Here is a 17442-nt window from a genome sequence, read left to right on the forward strand (position 1 = left end):
GCTGCTCTGGGTGCTGCCGGTTCCCGTAATCCATCATCTGGTCAATATCGTGGCTTTGGAATTACATGTGTCCCCTTGTTTCCTTTAATTTAATTGGTAAATCAACAGGAAACACGAGATTTGGGCAACTGAGCTGGGAAAAGGACGCTTCAAGGGAAGCAAAGCTCTGAGTAAAACTAGTAACTAAACACGGTTAAGCTTGGAAGGGAAGCTGTGGTTTTCCTCCTTAGGCTTTATTTTTGTGTATTTTCCCCTTTCTGTAGCACTAAAGCGCAGTAGCAGCACAACAGGGTAAACCTTGGAAGCTACAGCCTGGGCATAACCTGAGGCTGCCTGGAGATTCCATGTGGATGAAGCACAAAACAAGGGGACAAGCTAAATGTAACGCACAGGGCTGAAGGAGATGGGAGACGTGGGGTGACCCCGGCTCTGCTGCCCAGCTGGTCACTGGGGGGAAAGGAACTTACAGTGAGAAGTGTAATTTAGAGTGCTAGTCCTTGATGTAAAGTACTTGAAACAGCCCCAAACCCCTCTGTATGCAGAGCAGCGTGGCCAGAAGAGAACGAGGGGGAGCAAGGCTACTCAAGTAGTTTAACCTCACTGTTCAGAGAAGCCTCATCTGCACCAGCCAGGTGCCGTTACTGGAGCAGTTGTGACTGGTGCATAGGAGGAGAGTTGTGTCTCTTAACTGGGGCCCCGCTTATGCAGGAGCTGGGATTAGCCTGCAGGGCTTTAGCTGCACATTCCCCTTCCAAGAACTTCGTCCACGAGGTGGTGCCGGGCACCAGTAATTCCACTCGTTTCAGCAGAGGAAGGTGCTTGGCGGTGGAACGGAGCAGCTTTTCTTCCCCACCTTCCTTGTTCCCTGACAAAGGGAACTCGGTTGTTAAGTGAGTAAGCTCAGAAAGCTGTCAGTGTTCCTTTGAAGTGTAGAAGACATTAACCAGTCTTTGGTCAGGAACCCTTCACCTTGCCAAAGCCAGTTGTACCGTAAATGGTACTTGCTCTGTCTCAAAGCTAAAGCTGCAAAGAACATGGTATCCCTCTGGCTAGAAAGCTGCCTCAGTGAACCAGACTTAGCTGGGGTGATCCCAAGGTTTGACTTCCGTACTGCAGTGCACCTAACAAGTGAAACTTCTGGCTTTGAGAACGCTGAGACTTGTTCAAGAGTGTCCTGGGCTCCAGCGCTTGTCCTAATGGTACAGTGTGGTCCAAAAGGACAGGTCGCTGTGCTGAGGTTGCACACTGAGCTTTTCAGAGGTCTCTTCCTGTCTCAGTAGCCTGCTTTACACTTCAGCACAGGGGGGTTTGGAGCGATCAGTGCTCTAAGAAGGTCTTTATTTCCTGTCAGGCCTGGGGGACATCAGGTCATGCACATGAATGCTGGTTCCACCACAGCCTTTTACTTGCTTAGGGAGGTGTGTTTTCAGTTCAGCAAAACCAACCACAGAAAACCCCTCTGAACAGTCTTTTCTTTGTCTCTGTAGTGGTGGTTTGTTGTGTTTTTCCCCCAAGCTGCTTTTCTCACCACAGCCTAACCCGTGGCTCTTGCAGGTGAAGAAGGCGTACCGGCAGAAGGCCCTGACGTGTCACCCCGATAAGAACCCGGACAACCCCAGGGCAGGTGAGATGGGGCTGTGCAGACCCCAACACCAACTCCTGTTTGTTTTCACATGGGCAGGCTCCTGCTTTGCTTCAGGTCCATCTGTGTGCGTGTAATTAAGGGAATACCTGGGTATATGTCGTACAAAGTATACACAGGCAGGACTAAGAGGTATTTTCATCACTACCAGAGAGCTCTGATTTTGAGGTTGAATGCAGTCAGGTTGGTTTGGGAAACATCAGTGGTAAGTCAGTGCTGAAATTGTATTTGCACCTTCCAAATCTTCCCACATGGAACTTGAAGCCCAGACCTTTGGCTGTGCTGTCCCAGTGTTCAGTGGCTGGTCACTGTTTTAATTCATACCTCTCACAGACAAACCTTTCAGCAACTTATAAATCATATTATCTATGGGCAATGCCCATTTTTATCTGTCAGAGACAAGGCCCTGACTCTGTGGAGCTGAGTATACCTAAACCATTAGCTGGGCCTGGCTTGTGCAGTGTTTCTGTTTCAGCTTGGTAGCTGCAGGTGGCAGTGAACAGCAGTGGTAAGGATGAAGGATGCTGTTCATCAGGACACCTCAAAATAAACTTGGCTCTCTATTTTGCATTCCCCAATTTGATGGGCCATGAGAACTTATAGCTGTAGTACAGAGAAAAAATTCCCAACAGAAAACCAAGCTTTTAGGAGCAGTGAGAGGAAAGCTGTGGGCTTTGAGGTGTGCAGAAGGTTGAGAAGTGATTTGAAGCGTGTGGGGAGGCCTCTGGCTCATATGTGTAACCTTCCAGGAAGAGGGTTATCAATATTGCTGTAAAATGCAAAGCTTGAATCTCAGGCCAAAAACCTGTTGATGTGATGGGGAGAATTTGGTTGTAACAGTGTGTTTCAGGCTGGCTGCAGGTTGACTGATAAGCTGCTGTAGATGGGGTCTGTGGAATTCCTGTTCTCAAGATTTCTGGTCAATTGAAGTGATCCCAGGTTTTGTTTCTTAATTCACACAGAGGTTTATGTAACCAGTGTTGTCTGTTGAGGTGATCCTGGCTATAGGTTGCCTTAGAAACACTTTGGAAAGATTATTCTTCTTTCTGCTGTTCTGCAGGTCTCCTCCATAAGGGAATGTCTCTCCTGGTTCACCCCCAGGCCACTAGCATGGTTTCCTGCATCTCACCCTTTTTTCTTCTAATCCCCAGCGGAAATCTTCCACCAACTGTCTCAGGCCTTAGCGGTGCTCACAGATGCAGCAGCGAGGGTAAGGATCCTCCCCTGTACTGGTGGGGCACTGGTGGGGCTGCACCTCGAACCCTGTGTCAGTTCTGGGCCCCTCACTGCAAGAGAGACATTGAGGTGCTGGAGCGGGGCCAGAGAAGGGCACCGGAGCTGGAGCAGGGCCTGGAGCACAAGTGTGATGGGGAAGGGCTGAGGGACCTGGGGGGTTTAGTGTGGAGAAGAGAAGGCTCAGGGGGGACCTGATTGCTCTCTGCAACTGCCTGACAGGAGGATGGAGCCAGGAGGGGGCTGGTCTCTGCTCCCAAGGAACAAGGGATGGGACAAGAGGAAATGGCCTCAAGCTGCCCCAGGGCAGGTTTAGCTGGAGCTGAGGAACAATTCCTTGCCCAGAGGGTGCTCAGGCATTGGAACAGGCTGCCCAGGGCAGGGCTGGAGTCACCGTCCCTGCAAGTGTTCACACCCGGGGTAGCCGAGGCCTCAGTGCCAGGGGTTAGTGGTGGCCTTGGCAGGGCTGGGAAGGGTTGGGCTTGATGAGCTTAAAGGGCTTTTCCAATGTGGTTGATTCTGTGATTCTATGACACCCATCCCTCAGCAGTGTTGGGGTTGTGTGGTGCTGCAAGCGTGCTGGAGAGGTACTGGGAACTCTGCCTCCCTGACCTTCTGTCTTCTCCAGCGTGCCTTCATGAATGCAAGTCTCATCTGTTACTCCCTCTAGTACTCCATGAGATCATATAATAGGTGTCAGATAAGAATAACAAATAACAAATGTTGGTTTTGTGACTTGATGTGCTGGGAGTAGCTCTGTCCCTTCACCCAAGGGTGAGATACTATCTTTAATAATGTATTAGACTGGGGCATATCCATTTAAAATCTGAATGATAACCACTGCTGATGCAGGGACACATTAAATTCCCATGGCAACAGTGCATCTGCAGGTCCCTTGAAGACAAGGTCTGACAAATAAGTAATATCTAGCTGTGATTGCCAAGGCTCAAAGCCTTTCCACGGGGCACAAAAGAGACTTGGAAACAGCAAGGCTGAATCAGAATCACAATCTCTTTCCTTCTGCTGCAAGAGCTTTGCTGCCAGAGGGAGCTTGGGCTCTCCTCTTGCTGTGAGGAAGTAGTTGAGCGCCCACTGCATACTGGATGTGTGATGGGGAGGAATAACAACCAGATAAAAATGAGCGAGTAACTCTATCCAGATAAACTGGGAGAAGACCTGTTAAAACTTAAGGTTATAAGATTTAAAGACATGAGATAACTCCCCTCTTTTCAAACATTGGCAAGGTTTGCGATCTCCCCTCCAAGGGGTGATTTAGCTTTTGGCAACCAGGAACTTTTTGGCTTCTACATTTTAGAAGTATAAGGTGTTTAGCAAACCCCTGCTGTGCAGGAAGGGAAAACACCAGCTTCTCCAGTCTATGAAACAAGAACAGTGCTTTCCTGTACAATTACTCTACAAGCAAGGTGTGAGCACTGTGCCAGTCTGTGCTTTACCTACTACAGAGAGGTTCTGTGTAGGCCGATGAAGAGATTGCCAACTGGTTTAAGCAGGTGCCAGTGAAATAGCTGGTTTCCACCAGTTCTGAAGTCTCTATAGTGCTAAATGGATGTTAATGTGCTACTGCTGCTCAGGACTTCTGGTGCTCTTTGATCTCATACGTTCGTTTGAGTCTAATGCCCGTCTTGTATGAATCTTCCATATGAAACAGACGTTTTAAATTGTAAACCTCTGCTCTAAACCAACCCTGATCTGTTAGCAGTGCCCCTAAAGCTGCTTTAGGCATGTTCAGGAACCCAGAATACTCTTCCCACCTCTGAAGATGGGTCAGACCTTCTCTTCAGTACACATTGCAGTTACTTATGCACTCCCTCACCCCTTCAGGCTCCATCTGGAGATCCGTGGGCCTCTTCTCATGTTCCCAGGGTATTTGTGTGAACTTCCAACACTTTTAGAAGGAATGTTAGCAAGAAGCAGAAAATCTTCCCCTCTGCTTACAGCGTTTCAGTGTCTGATGTCACCTTTACTCACTGCTTTCCATTTCCCTCTCCTGCTTTACATAGTTTCACACTGTTGTGTTGTTCTTTGACAGGCGGCTTATGACAAAGTGCGAAAGGCCAAGAAGCAGGCTGCAGAGAGGACACACAGACTCGATGACAAGAGAAAGAAAGTGAAGCTTGGTAATGACATCAAACCTTCGCTTGCTCCTGGCTTGAAGCCTTCCTTAGCTGGGTGTCTGCATGGAATTGACCATGGGTTAATCTGCTGCCCATCTGCAATGGCTGTGGCCTCTTTATGCCCAGTACAATGCTGTAGCTGTCTGAAATCTCCTCCCACAGCCATAGCTGGAATGGTTCTGCTCTGGGAGGGGTTTGATGGCTGTGGCACTGCTGATACACTCATGTGCTGGCAGAGGAGAGGTAGCAGACCTGTCAGGACCCTACTCTGAAGTTGGTGTTAGTGTAGCCAAGTTTGCTTCTTTCCATCCACCCCTGGTCAACAGTGAAAATTCTCTTTGGACTGTTGTAATTTGGTTGCTTTCTCTGCAGATCTTGAAGCCAGAGAACGAGAAGCTCAGGCCCATGAGAGTGAAGAGGAGGAGATCAGGACAACAAGATCATTAGAACAAGAAGTAATGATAAATTCTTAGTTTTCTCTACTTCTTTTACAAAGAATTGCTGAAAGTCTTTGTAATCGTAATGCAAATCACATGGGATGTGATGCACCAAATCCAAGTGTAGCAGTCCTCCAGCATTTTGGGTTAATGGCTGTGAAAGAGGCGTGCAGAAGGGATCTTGTAGCAGTTTGGGATATTGCCTTTTGCCTGCCCTTCTGCTTTGGCATAGCAGACAATAACAGCAGCTAATGGGTTATATGCTGGCTGATAGGCACTAGGAACATGAGGGGTCTGATTATGAGTGCTGGAGCTGTCACAGGGGAACTAGCAAGAGGGGTGCCCCAGGGGATGGGTGTAAGAGAAAAGCTCCCCTTGGCAGTGTTTAGCTGGCATAACCAGCCGTGGCCCTCGGGTACCCATCCTCTCTTCCCTCTGCTCTAGATAATACGCCTGCGTGAAGAAGGCTCCCGACAGCTCCAGGAGCAGCAGAGACTCATTCAGGAGCAGATTCAGCGTGAAAGAGAGCAGCACTTCCAAGGTGAGAGCAGAGGACATTGGAGCCCTCGGCCAAAGTATGTGGGGGTGACTCCAGCTCTTCTGCGGACAGCTCAGGCACCGGTGCAGCCTTATCACTTGGTCACCTTATGTGTAGGATTCTGCTTTACACCTTCATCATGGCTAAGTCAAAAGGCTGGTATCTCTGTGAGGCTGCTTCCTAATGTGTTTCGTGCTGCTCTTCAACACATTGTTGCTGCTCCTTTCCAGTAAATACTCTGGAGTCTTGAATGTAGGTGGTCTGTGGAGCCCCACAGTAATGCTGGAGGGAGCCTGAAGTCCTGCTCGTCTCTCGCAGCTGTAGCAGTCAGTGTTGCAGACTCAGAATGGGGAATGATCCCAGTTTGTAAAACCAGTAGTTGCCACTGGGTTACTACTTCGGTATCCCCTTGCAAGTTCCTGATACTCATCACCCAGAAGAGACTTGGTGTGGAGAACAAAGTTTGGTTCAGTCTATGGTTGCTGAGGCTTTGCTTTCTAGAAGTTGATTCTCTCCTGTTCCTTGGGCATATACAGGCTGCATCCCAGGCTTGTACAAAGGAGTTGGTCTCCCTCATACAGGAGGGGATGAGATTTTTCCAGAATCCCAGAACCTCATCCTTTGGCCTACCTAAACCTCACTCCCATCCACGCAGTTCAATAGTGAATTGCCTTTTTTAGTATCCTGTGTCTGTGTAGGCTTAGAATACAGTTTTCTGTTTCAGAAGGTTCTTCTCTTTTCAAAACTAATTACAGTGCTGCTCAGCTTTTCAGTTCCATGGGAGGACTTACTGTCTCCTGCTTCCTGCTTTTTCATTCCAGCAGAGGAAATGGCATAGGATCTGTTGCTTTCTTACAGGAAAAATATTGATGTAATAAGTAAAAAAGTAACCCTGGTCCAGATGCAGGAATTGTTTTGGGAGTCACCAGGGCACAGTCTGACACTGCAGACTGTGTGTAGAACATACATACATTCATAGAACCCTAGAATCAACCAGGTTGGAAAAGCCCTTTAAGCTCATCCAGTCCAACCCTTCCCAGCCCTGCCAAGGCCACCACTAACCCCTGGCACTGAGGCTCGTCTACCCAGGCTGTGAACACTTGCAGGGACGGTGACTCCAGCCCTGCCCTGGGCAGCCTGTTCCAATGCCTGAGCACCCTCTGGGCAAGGAATTGTTCCTCAGCTCCAGCTAAACCTGCCCTGGGGCAGCTTGAGGCCGTTTCCTCTTGTCCCATCCCTTGTTCCTTGGGAGCAGAGACCAGCCCCCTCCTGGCTCCATCCTCCTGTCAGGCAGTTGCAGAGAGCGATCAGGTCCCCCCTGAGCCTTCTCTTCTCCACACTAAACCCCCCAGGTCCCTCAGTCCTTCCTCATTCAGCCTTTCTTAACTTAATTTCACATCTCAGGAACTGGGGAGGATGTTGAGCATTTGCTGATTAGAAACCACTCTGAGATCCTTGCAGTGAGAACACCCCACTATGAAGAACTGCCTTGCAAATTCGCAGGTTGTGCTATCCTGTCTTTTTGTCTACCCTTGATTTTTCCACACTTGTTCCCACCAGCACAACCTTCTTGCAGGCGAAAATGTCCCAGAATCAAACAGGTCTCCTGCTTGTATTTTTACTTAGTTGGTTCCAGCTGTGCTCATGGGCTGGGCATCACAGGAGGGGAAAAGTGCTGATATCTGATACCAGTCTGTGCTACAGCTCACGATAGTGTTTTGTTAGACTTTTGGGGCTGAAATGGTCTAGTGGAAATCCAGAAGTGTTTGCTATTGCCATATGTGTGTTCTCAAGGTGAATTTTATGCTAATTGATCTTTAACCAGGAAGTTTTCACTCGTGTCCTTTCCCCTGTTTAGGCAAGCAAGAAAGGAATGGAGCAGAAGGCAAAATAACCCCTAAACTCAAAGTAAGACATCCTTATAAAGCTGGGGTTTGGTGAAACCTGGTAGAACATTACACAGCTTCAGAAAACAAAAGGGACACTTCAGCTCTGCTGACTGGCAAGTCCCTTTGTACAGTGGATGTGAAGCTCCTCTATCTAGTATGCATCATGCATATGAACAGCTCCTGTCACTGCCTTTAAAACACCCCCCCTCACCCTATTCTCTACTGTCTGGTCCAGATTTCTGAGCCAGAAATTGAGTTGTCTCTGCTTTTAAGCACAGGGAAACATCTGCTTATTATCCTGATAGAGCCATTAGTATGCTTTCAAGTATGATCTTTTTATTCCAGTGAGCAGTGCTCCCTGTTCCCCAAATAATTTGCTCCCTTTGGACATTTTGAAGTTGAGGTCACTGTTCTGGGGGTGTAACTGTAAATAGCAGATTTTATTAAGGTGCAGGTGGCAGGAGCATCTGTTCACATGGACAAAACTTGTCATCTTTATTTCCCAGCTCAAATGGAAATGCAGGAAAGAAGATGAGGCAAGAGGGGGATACTCGGAAGATGTTCTCCTGCAGATCCTGCAAAAGGTATAAGAAAGGATGGTGGATTCTGGGAAGGAAGCTGCATACAAACTGGAGTGGATCCTCTCTCTGGTGTCCAGCTTTCTCAGGCAGTTTTCAGAGACCAGCAGCATGACCTGTTAGCTGTGCTCTGTTCCCCAGGGAGCACCGATGTCTTGTTCCCAGCAGGGACTCCTCCTAAAACTCTTCCCACTGAGTGGTTCATGCCCTGCATAGAAATCAGCCTGGCTGTGTGGTTGTGGTGCACTTTTGCCTTCACTTAAAGCACTAAGCATTTGCTGCTGTGGGAAGCTCAGGGACAGGCATAGACAAGCCTTTGATGTGAGGAATCCCAGCAGGTGATCTTTATTTTCCCTTCATGCAAGTGTCTCCTGTAGCTCTGACTGAGCAAAGCAGCCCTCTCGCAGTGGGGCTTGCTGGAAGCCAAGTGTGGAGCTCCATTCCTCCCCAGAACTATTTCCTGGAGGGACAGAAATTATGACAGGTTGGGATCTGTGGGAGCATCATGCAAGGCAGAAATGGTGACAGCTCAAGCCTCATGTCTGAGAAAACACATGTTTTCGCTTTGCTTTCATTTCAGAAATGAACTTGACTTCTCTGCTGGCTCTGTAATTAACCTTTCTTTCTTTCTTTGTCTTACCAGTATGGTGATGTGCTCCACTTGGTGATCTCCAATAGGAAGACTGGGAGTGCAGTTGTGGAATTTGCTACGGTTAAGGCTGCTGTAAGTCTGGCAGAGCCCCTGGATGTGTGTAGCTGACGGTGGGCAAGAAGGGGTGGGTGCTGCAGGAGGGAAGGCTTTGGCGAGCTGACAGCCTCCAGACGCTGCCTTGTCATTAAGGCACTGGGGAAGGGTAATGAGAGTCTAAAGGTACAGATGCCTGAAGGGAGTGGCAAAGCTGGAGGCACAAACCCAGAGCAGGTCATGCACATAAACAAGCAGGTTGTGTGGAAAAGACCGAGGGAAGAGTCTCTGCTTCAAAGAGCAGGCACTGAGCTGTTTAACCAGCTCTCACTGAAGGTGAACTACCATTGTGGGAACGGGCTTAAGTTTTAGGGGTTATGTCAGGCATTTGCAGTTTAGAAGCAAGCAAAATGTCTTGACTCACTGTGAGTTATAGTAATTCATGTGGCTGTGGAAACAGAAATCATCAGTTACCCTTAATTGTAGTAGTTCCATCAACTTAAACTTCACCGTACAAGAGTCTGTCCCTTGTCACCTTCCTTTCACTCAGATATCCAAATAATTAAAGCAACCCCACAGGACTGTCTGTGACCTGTTTATCAGAAGTGCCAGCTACAATATGTTCTATCTATGCTTAATGCAGACACAGACCTTAAAGGGGATTCCTCAGGCAGGGCAGCTGGGAGACCAGTGTTGTTTGTGCCCTGCTTGGCCTTGATGCCAGGCTGAGGTGGAAAAGCTTTTATGGTTGTTGGTGAGCTGTGAGGGAGTGACCTCTGAAATTCAGGTGGTGATGGGTATCTTCAACGGCTGTTTTCACTGTCAGGAGATGGCTGTGAAGAATGAAGTTGGCCTGATAAATAATCCTCTCAAGATTTCCTGGCTGGAGGGCCAGCCCCAAAACAGGGCCAGCCCCATCCTTCCTGACAGCAGTAGTGAGCCCAGGACTTCCCAGGTAAGGAGACAACACAGGTTGCTGTTACCTAAACCTGTTTCTATAGAAACCTACATTCCCAGTGTACTTTGCATTGATGGTGAGCTGTTGATTCCCAGCAGAGCTGATAAGAAGCTCTTAGTGCAAAGCCTCCTTCTCTGCTGACCCTTTTGTGCTGAAGCAGTGGCTTTTTTGAAGGACCTCTTGCCTGAGTAGCTGCACACTGAGAACACGAGTATTTGGATGACACAATCTTCACACAATCTCTCTTCAGAGTGAAAACCAAGGATGTTCCTTGCTCAGCTAAAGCCTCTAATGCCATCCTTGTGGAATTTTTAGTCATCTAATTTGTGGGAATCCTCTGGCTGACAGCTGGTTGAAATGTGTCTCCTAGAAGGCTTCTCTAGGGAGGCTTAGTTACTCACTGCATTCCCCAGAGGATGAAATTTCAGTGCTGTAAGGAAACCTCTATTAGGGTCTGCAAGAGGGAAGAGAAAGCAATTATATACCCATGTAGAGGCCTCCTTGTCTGGTTTTGGTCCTCTTTACCCATGTGGCTACTTTGAGTGCAAGGTGTGTGTTAACTCTTAGCCGCTGCTTCTTTATTTCACAAGATAATCCCTCTGAAGCTGTTGCTCGAGTAGCAAATGGATTCCAATCTCAAAACATGTGGAACATGTAGTGGTTAAAAGATGGAAACCAGCCTGAGGACGTGCTGCAGCAGCTCATTGACTCTGTTACCCCTTGCTCTTGGTGGCATTCTGGACTGGGAGGTGTATCTACTTCTTTTGAAGCAGGTTATGTCACACTTTGCTCTGTAGCACAGATTTTATGTTGTGCTCTGAGTGTCTTCTGATCCTAGGTAGCAATTCCTTGGCTGTGGAGGGGCCTGAGATCCTTTGCTGGTTATCTGAGTTCCAGTTCAAACTCCATGTGACACTTACTGCCTTCTTCCCCGTGGTATAAAGATCAGAATGATCTAATTGCAGAGAGGACTCTTGCCTCATGCTGCACAGGTGCCTTTACCCTGTGTCTCAATCAGCTTTGTGTGTGTTCACTACCTAAATATTTTAGCAGCTTGTGAGATTGTTCAGAATGAGAACTGGCTTGTTCCTAACTTAAGAGGGTTGCTGCTACAATTGGAGCTTGGTGGTGGGTTCTTGCCTTCATGGGTTCAAAAGCCCTGCTTTAACTGAGTTGATCTTGGCTTCTTTCCATGGCCAAAGCTTGTTAGTGTGGAAGTGCAGCGTCTGCTGCTGTGGAGGATTAGCTTGGTGGAGCACAAGGGAGAGCAGGCTACAGCAGCGAGAGGTGTCCCTGCTGGGTAGAGCTGGTGACTCACTTCTGCCCAGCACAGCCCTGTCAATCCCACAGAGCTCTCAAAATGGTGAGGAGCTGTGGCCAGTGAACTTGCATCCTTCCCCAGCAATTGCACTGCTGATGCTTGTCTGTCTCCATTGCTGCTCTCTGTAAGCACCTGCAGATTCTCTAATTACACTGCAGTCTTGCTGTCCATGCTGAGGTCTCCAAGCTGCTCCGGTTCCTCCTTTTCCTAGTTCCTACTCCAGACCCTCCCCAGATCCTGCTGCTGCTTCCACTAGGATGCTTCTAAAGTCTGTAACGTGGTAAGAGCTTCTCTTGGTTGTACTGCTTCCACAGAATCATAGAATCAACCAGGCTGGAAAAGACCTTTAAGATCATCAAGTCCAACCATTACCCCAAGACTTCCAGGTGACTTATTCTCTGTCCTCAGCTCTTCAGCTCTAGACCATGCAAAATGAGTTCTCTCAGCTATCTCTTGCCGCTGCCTCAACCTACTCCCTGCCTCATCCTCTCGTACACAGTCTGGCTTCCCAGCCACCGGGGCCACGTTCTTGTGTTGAAGCTGCACTAATCTCATTCTGATTTAAGCTGCCCTCACTTCCTATCCTCTGCTCCCTTTGGGTTGCTCCTATTTTTGTCTGAATCCACCCCCATGTTTGCTCCCACTCTGTGCAGCTCCTTCCCTGCTCTGCTTCAGAAACCAGGCAGAGACCTGCAGTTCTCATGGCAACACACTCACTACTCATCCGCTTCCGAGCTGCGTCTGCTCCCTGCCTGGGGTAGTCAGCCAGGAGCTGAGCACCAAAGCCTTCAGCTAAAGGGCAGCTACACAATAGCTAGGACCGAGGGGGGCTCTGGAAGCAGTTTCCAGGTCAAAGCCAGGCTGGTTGTTGAAAAGCCCTGCTGTGGGGATGCAGTAAGAGGCAAGATACTGACCTCCACAGTCTTGGTTGGCTTGTTTTCTTCTCCAACAGTGGGTGCACATTGACCAGCAGTTCCTGGAGAGCTGCTGGAGCCAGAGGTGAGTTACGCTTGAATGACAAACACTGTGGATTGGCCACTGTTACTCCAGGCTACTGAGAGCGATGACTGGTTGATTGCTGCAGCTCTGAATGGTTCAAGGCACACAACAGCTCTACAGTGCTGTGAAGAGCATGTTTTGCCACTACAACAGCGTGAAGCACTTGCCACTCCATTCAGGTGGATTAAAGTGCTGAGGAAAGCCTCTCGCTGGCACTCTTGCATCTTTCCTAGCTCCTTTGACGTTTCATAGTGTTGGTTTCATGTTATCTGACTTTACAGCCTGATGTGAATCTAGTAGGTCAAGAGCCATCTCTGCCTTCTCTGCAATGTCTCTGGGCACTTTGCTGTAGCTGGCTTCCAAAGCTTGTGGTTATCTGGGGGCCTGGAGGTTTTAAGAGCCCTGGTATCTAATCTGGCTATGAAAATGGTCAGAACTGGTCACCCAGGGGTTCCTGCAGAGTTCTTTTAACAGTTTGCCCAATGCTGCCTTAAATGCCTTTAGCTTGGTAGAGCCTTTCCCTTCCTATCCCCTGGGAAGATAAAGTCCCAGCCAAGGAGAGCAGAGCTACATTGCTTCCCCACCCTTAGAAGAGCCTCAAGTGCCAGAGAGGGTACATCTTGGTGGCTACAGATAAGAGACCTGTGTTCTTAGCGCCTGGGCTCTTTCTAGCTTGCTCCCAATGAAATGAGGCAACAAGACACTTCCAGTAACAGATACATTTATTCTTCCATATCTGTACAGCTGATAGATCAGTGCATGCTTCAAGCAGCAGTAGCTAGAGAAAGTTCCTCTCCTGCTAGTAGGATAATAAACTGCTGTTGCTGTATTATGAGCCTGTGTGGATGTTTACCTGTTTCCAGGCTGGGAGTGCCAACTGCACTTGAGTTAGGGGTAAAGAAACCCACAAGGAAGAAGAAAAGGAAGAACAGCTTTGATTTCATTCACAACCAAATGTGGTGGGAGAAGAAAGACCAGTTTGTGTCTCTGACCCTTGCCGTAACTATGGCTTTGAGATGCAATGCTACTGTCTCCTTGCAAGCTACCTGTTTATCCACAGATGATGTTGGCATATCCCTTTCTGTCCATGCTCTGCAGTGTCACAGCCACATCCCCAAAACAAGTCTTCTGCCAAACAGTGCCCCCAAGGAGGAGATGCACAGTCAGGAGTGGGAAATTCCCAGTGTGGAGAATGGGAACTTGCCCACAGTGTTCCAGCAGGCAGTGCTGTCATCTGAGCAGAGAGCCTGCGAGCTCTGCTCCGAAGGACTCCGTGGCAAGGACAGGAACAGGGACAGGCTGTGATGGGTGAGGTGAGAACAACAGAACAGGCCACACACAACAGGAGTGCTGCAGCATCCTTCCTCCTGCTAGGACTGGAGAAACTGGCAGCAGCAGTAAAGAAATGGGGTATGTTAAATGATAAATACCTTCAAATGGTGTAATCTCTTGGGTTCTGTTTCCTGAGGGTCTGCAGAACATCCTCGAGAAGCGATAGCCCCAAATCCACTTTGAAGGACAGGAAGGGGTCAGACAGGTCAGAAAGAGTGGTGCCATTCTGGGAACCTGTCTCTGAGGTCCCATAGTCTGTAGCCTGGTCCTTGTGGAATTGGGTTTGGGTGGCTTTGTGGTATTGATGAGAAGCATCAGAAAAGGAGATGTCAGAGTGAGAATCTGTGTGGTCGATGATGTTGGGGCAGCTAGAACTGTCCAGGTACAGCCGGGGAGGCTTGGGGGGGGCTTGTGCCTTGGCTAGGTTTTGCTCACTCTGGCATGACAGGTAATCAGACTTGTCCTTCAGATCCCTCAAGCATTCCCTCTTCTGGCACTGTCCATCACTGTCCAGAGTGTGGCTGTTCTGATTGAGGAGGATGACTTGGTTGCCCAGCTTTTTGTGTCTCCTGAGTGAGAACCGTCTGAAGAACGTTGTGGATTTGATGGACCCTCTCCGCCAAGTATCCATGCTGATGAGGAGCAGGAGGAAACTGCTGACTCTTCACAGTCAGGTGCTGGACTCAAGTCGCAGGATCAGCAGCAAGCGGCACAACAGGAACAACCTCTTCCTTCCCTGTTCCTGTAGCTGGAAGGAAAACAGAGAGGCTGGTATTGCAGGAAATGCAAACTTCCCACTATCTCCCTGTGCTAAGGAGCAATTGGCCTGCCTTGGCTATGGAGGAGTCTCCTTCAGTGGAGAAGGAGTCTCCTTCTTCAGTGGAGAAGGAATGGCGATGTCTGAGCTTATTAGATCTGAGCTGCAGGAACAAGCTGGTGAAGAATAGCAAAGGCACAGTCACCATGAGAACAGATTTAATCTAGCATCTAGAACAGAAGGGCACTGGGGTACCATGGTAACCAGCCACCTTCTCCGTGCAGGGCACAGTATAAAAATCTCAGTGGGTGGCTGGGAAGGGAGACGGTGACTCAGTCGTGCTGAAGGAAACCAAAGAAACAGCTGAAGAGGAATCTGAACCACGACAAAACGCAGGTGTAAAAGGCAACCATCAGGAAAACTGAATGTAAAATAGACTTACACTGTGGTGGAGCAGCACCTCAGCCCAACACGCGGAGAGGAGAGACTGCTGAAGCACTCGGAGAACTGAGGCTACCACGTTCACCAGCACTGGAACGTTGGAAGAAGCAAGTCCAGGGCCGGTTCAGCCAGGTTGGACCCGGAATGCTGAAAATCCCCAATGCCTCCTTCTCTTCATGTGCCTCCTGTCACTGCTTCCAGGCTGCAAGTTCCTTGTGCGTATGGATTTGTTTTGAGCCAAGCCCTTGCTGAGTCAGCCACGTCAGAAACTGGGTTTTACACTATTGGTAATTGCCAGGATTGCAGGAAGTAGGTGTGTGGAGTGGCAAAGCATCAGCCCACACGCTCCCGAGGAGAACACGAGCTCCCTCCGTGGCGCCCGGGCTGCTGGAGAACTGTCACCACGGACTTGGAGCCCATCTTGCACCAGACTGGTCCTCTTGGTGCTGTCCCTCCTGCCGCTTCTGCTGGCTTCTTGTCTGAGCAGAGCTCCCAAAGGAGCCTAGAAGTCGTCTCTTGTCTGTTTTAAATGTAAATGCAGAGTGTGAGGTGGTGATTCAGGTTTGGAGGGTGATTCATCTGCATGAGCCTCATGCAGGTTACTTCATTCAGCCCAGCAAGAGACAGTGCTTGTGGTTGGTGGTCAGGAACTTTGAAGCAGCCCAGTTCTGCCACTGAGGGCTGATACAATCTGCTGCTTTCTCAGACACTCTGAAGACCTGTGCTGAGCAGTACTGAAGGGTTATTTCATTCATGCAGCTCCTAAGATACCAATTATGGCATATTAGCCTCTTCATTTCCCAGTCTGAGTTCCTCATCTACTGTGGGCTTCTGTTTTCTCCTCCCAGCCAGACACTGCAGCTGGAGGAAGCACTTTGCTGGCACATGACAGCAAATTTGCACTTGCCCCATTTTCATGCAGAATCTTACTTAGTTATTCTATTGCCTTTTCATCCCCTCTCTTTGCTGTTTAAATGTCCTTAAATCACCAGTAGATCTAGTAAAATGAGCATGAGATTTACTTCTTTTCATTCACCTTCTGTGAAGATGCTTTTATTTCTACCTGAGCTGTCAGGCAAACGGGCTGGATGTTTCCAAGCATTGCAGAGCTTTGCATACATCCAGAATAGTCAGGCCACCTACTGATGTTCAGTGGCTTCTGAAAGCAGAGTGCCAAACCCACCACTTTGCTCTGCAGTAGCTGCTGTCATCTGCTGCCTACATTGACTAGGTAGAGTCTGCAATCAACTTGCTTGACGTGACAGTTGCTACCACACACAGAAGAAAGGGCTCCAAGAGCTTTTGAGAACTCAACCGCACTTGGGTCGGGTTTGGGAACATACCTGCTGGTGTTCCTGCTGCAGCCACTGCCATGACTGAACCACAGAAGGGTGTGATGATGATGTTTTTATGGCATTAGCCTTTGTAACGGGTGAAGTGTACACTGGACTTCGTGCCCCAGTGTTGGACCTGCAGAGCAAGCTCGTTGTCCAAAATAACCTGCCCCAGCGAGGCAAAGCCACGCTTCCCATCCAACGTGAGAGCAGCTCAGAACAGCTTTCCAGAGCTCAGAGCAGCCTCCAGTATCTGAAGGGGGGTACAAGGATGCTGGAGAGGGACTCTTCATCAGTTATAGGACTAGGGGTGATGGGTTTAAACTGAAACAGGGGAGATTGAGATGAGCTCTTGGGCAGAAGCTCTTCCCTGGGAGGGTGCTGAGGCGCTGGCACAGGGTGCCCAGAGAAGCTGTGGCTGCCCCATCCCTGGCAGTGTTCAAGGCCAGCTTGGACACAGGGGCTTGGAGCAACCTGCTCTAGTGGAAGGTGTCCCTGCCCGTGGCAGGGGTTGGAGCTGGAGGAGCTTTAAGGTCCCTTCCACCCAAACCAGGCTGGGGTTCTATGATTATAACCTTGTTGTGAGCAGGGAGTAGCTCCAGTTGCAAGCAGGTAACTGGGCCTCCCAGTCTGTCCCACTGCCTGTCTCACAGCAGCACTGTTAAGACACAGGCTGTTTTCTGTAGGCCAGGCAGCTTTCACACCCTGCCCCATTTCTCTGGGGCCAAACTGCTACGAACCACCCCCCTGACCTGAATGTACGTGTTGTGAGTGTGGTTCATGGAGGGGGAGGGTGTCCTCAACACTCTCTTTGTTTTCTGCTCCCAGGAATCAGTGGTATCAGAACGGGACTACGAGAGCCTGGTGATGATGAGGATGCGCCAAGCGGCAGAGAGGCAGCAGCTTATTGCGCAGCTCAGGCGGGAAGAGGAGGAGGAGTCTCACACCTAACGTGAGAGAGGATGGATTCTCCCACCCCAACATTCTGCATTTCCAAACCTGCTGCTTAATTTAAAGTCAATAAACCTCCTTTTTTAAAGCTGTTGTAGGAATAGGGCTTGTTGACAGGCTGAGAGAGCTGGGCCGATGGTTGAGCCTGGAGAAGAGAAGGCTCCTGAAGGGGACACCTTAGAGCAGCTCCAGTGCCTAAAGGGGCTCCAGGA

At 49.2% G+C, this 17442-nt stretch overlaps 2 protein-coding genes across 2 annotated transcripts; one reads left to right on the top strand and one right to left on the bottom strand.

Moving 5' to 3' along the window:
- Nucleotides 1-1554: 1554 nt before the first annotated feature.
- Nucleotides 1555-17230, top strand: DNAJC17 (DnaJ (Hsp40) homolog, subfamily C, member 17; the record flags this gene model as incomplete). Its single annotated transcript, XM_010012270.1, has 10 exons — nt 1555-1624; nt 2794-2852; nt 4926-5013; nt 5383-5465; nt 5892-5988; nt 7844-7893; nt 8381-8458; nt 9096-9176; nt 9964-10092; nt 17108-17230. Coding segments are annotated over 10 exons (858 nt in total), but the record flags the coding sequence as incomplete, so codon positions are not given.
- LOC104403965 (chromosome unknown open reading frame, human C15orf62) lies at nt 13848-14378 on the bottom strand. Its single transcript, XM_010012269.1, has one exon. It carries the CDS (start codon nt 14376-14378, stop codon nt 13848-13850), a length of 531 nt encoding a protein of 176 aa, XP_010010571.1.
- Nucleotides 17231-17442: the final 212 nt, after the last annotated feature.

The sequence above is a fragment of the Nestor notabilis genome, unplaced genomic scaffold (assembly GCF_000696875.1).
Source record: "Nestor notabilis isolate BGI_N333 unplaced genomic scaffold, ASM69687v1 scaffold17813, whole genome shotgun sequence".
Taxonomy (NCBI): domain Eukaryota; kingdom Metazoa; phylum Chordata; class Aves; order Psittaciformes; family Psittacidae; genus Nestor; species Nestor notabilis.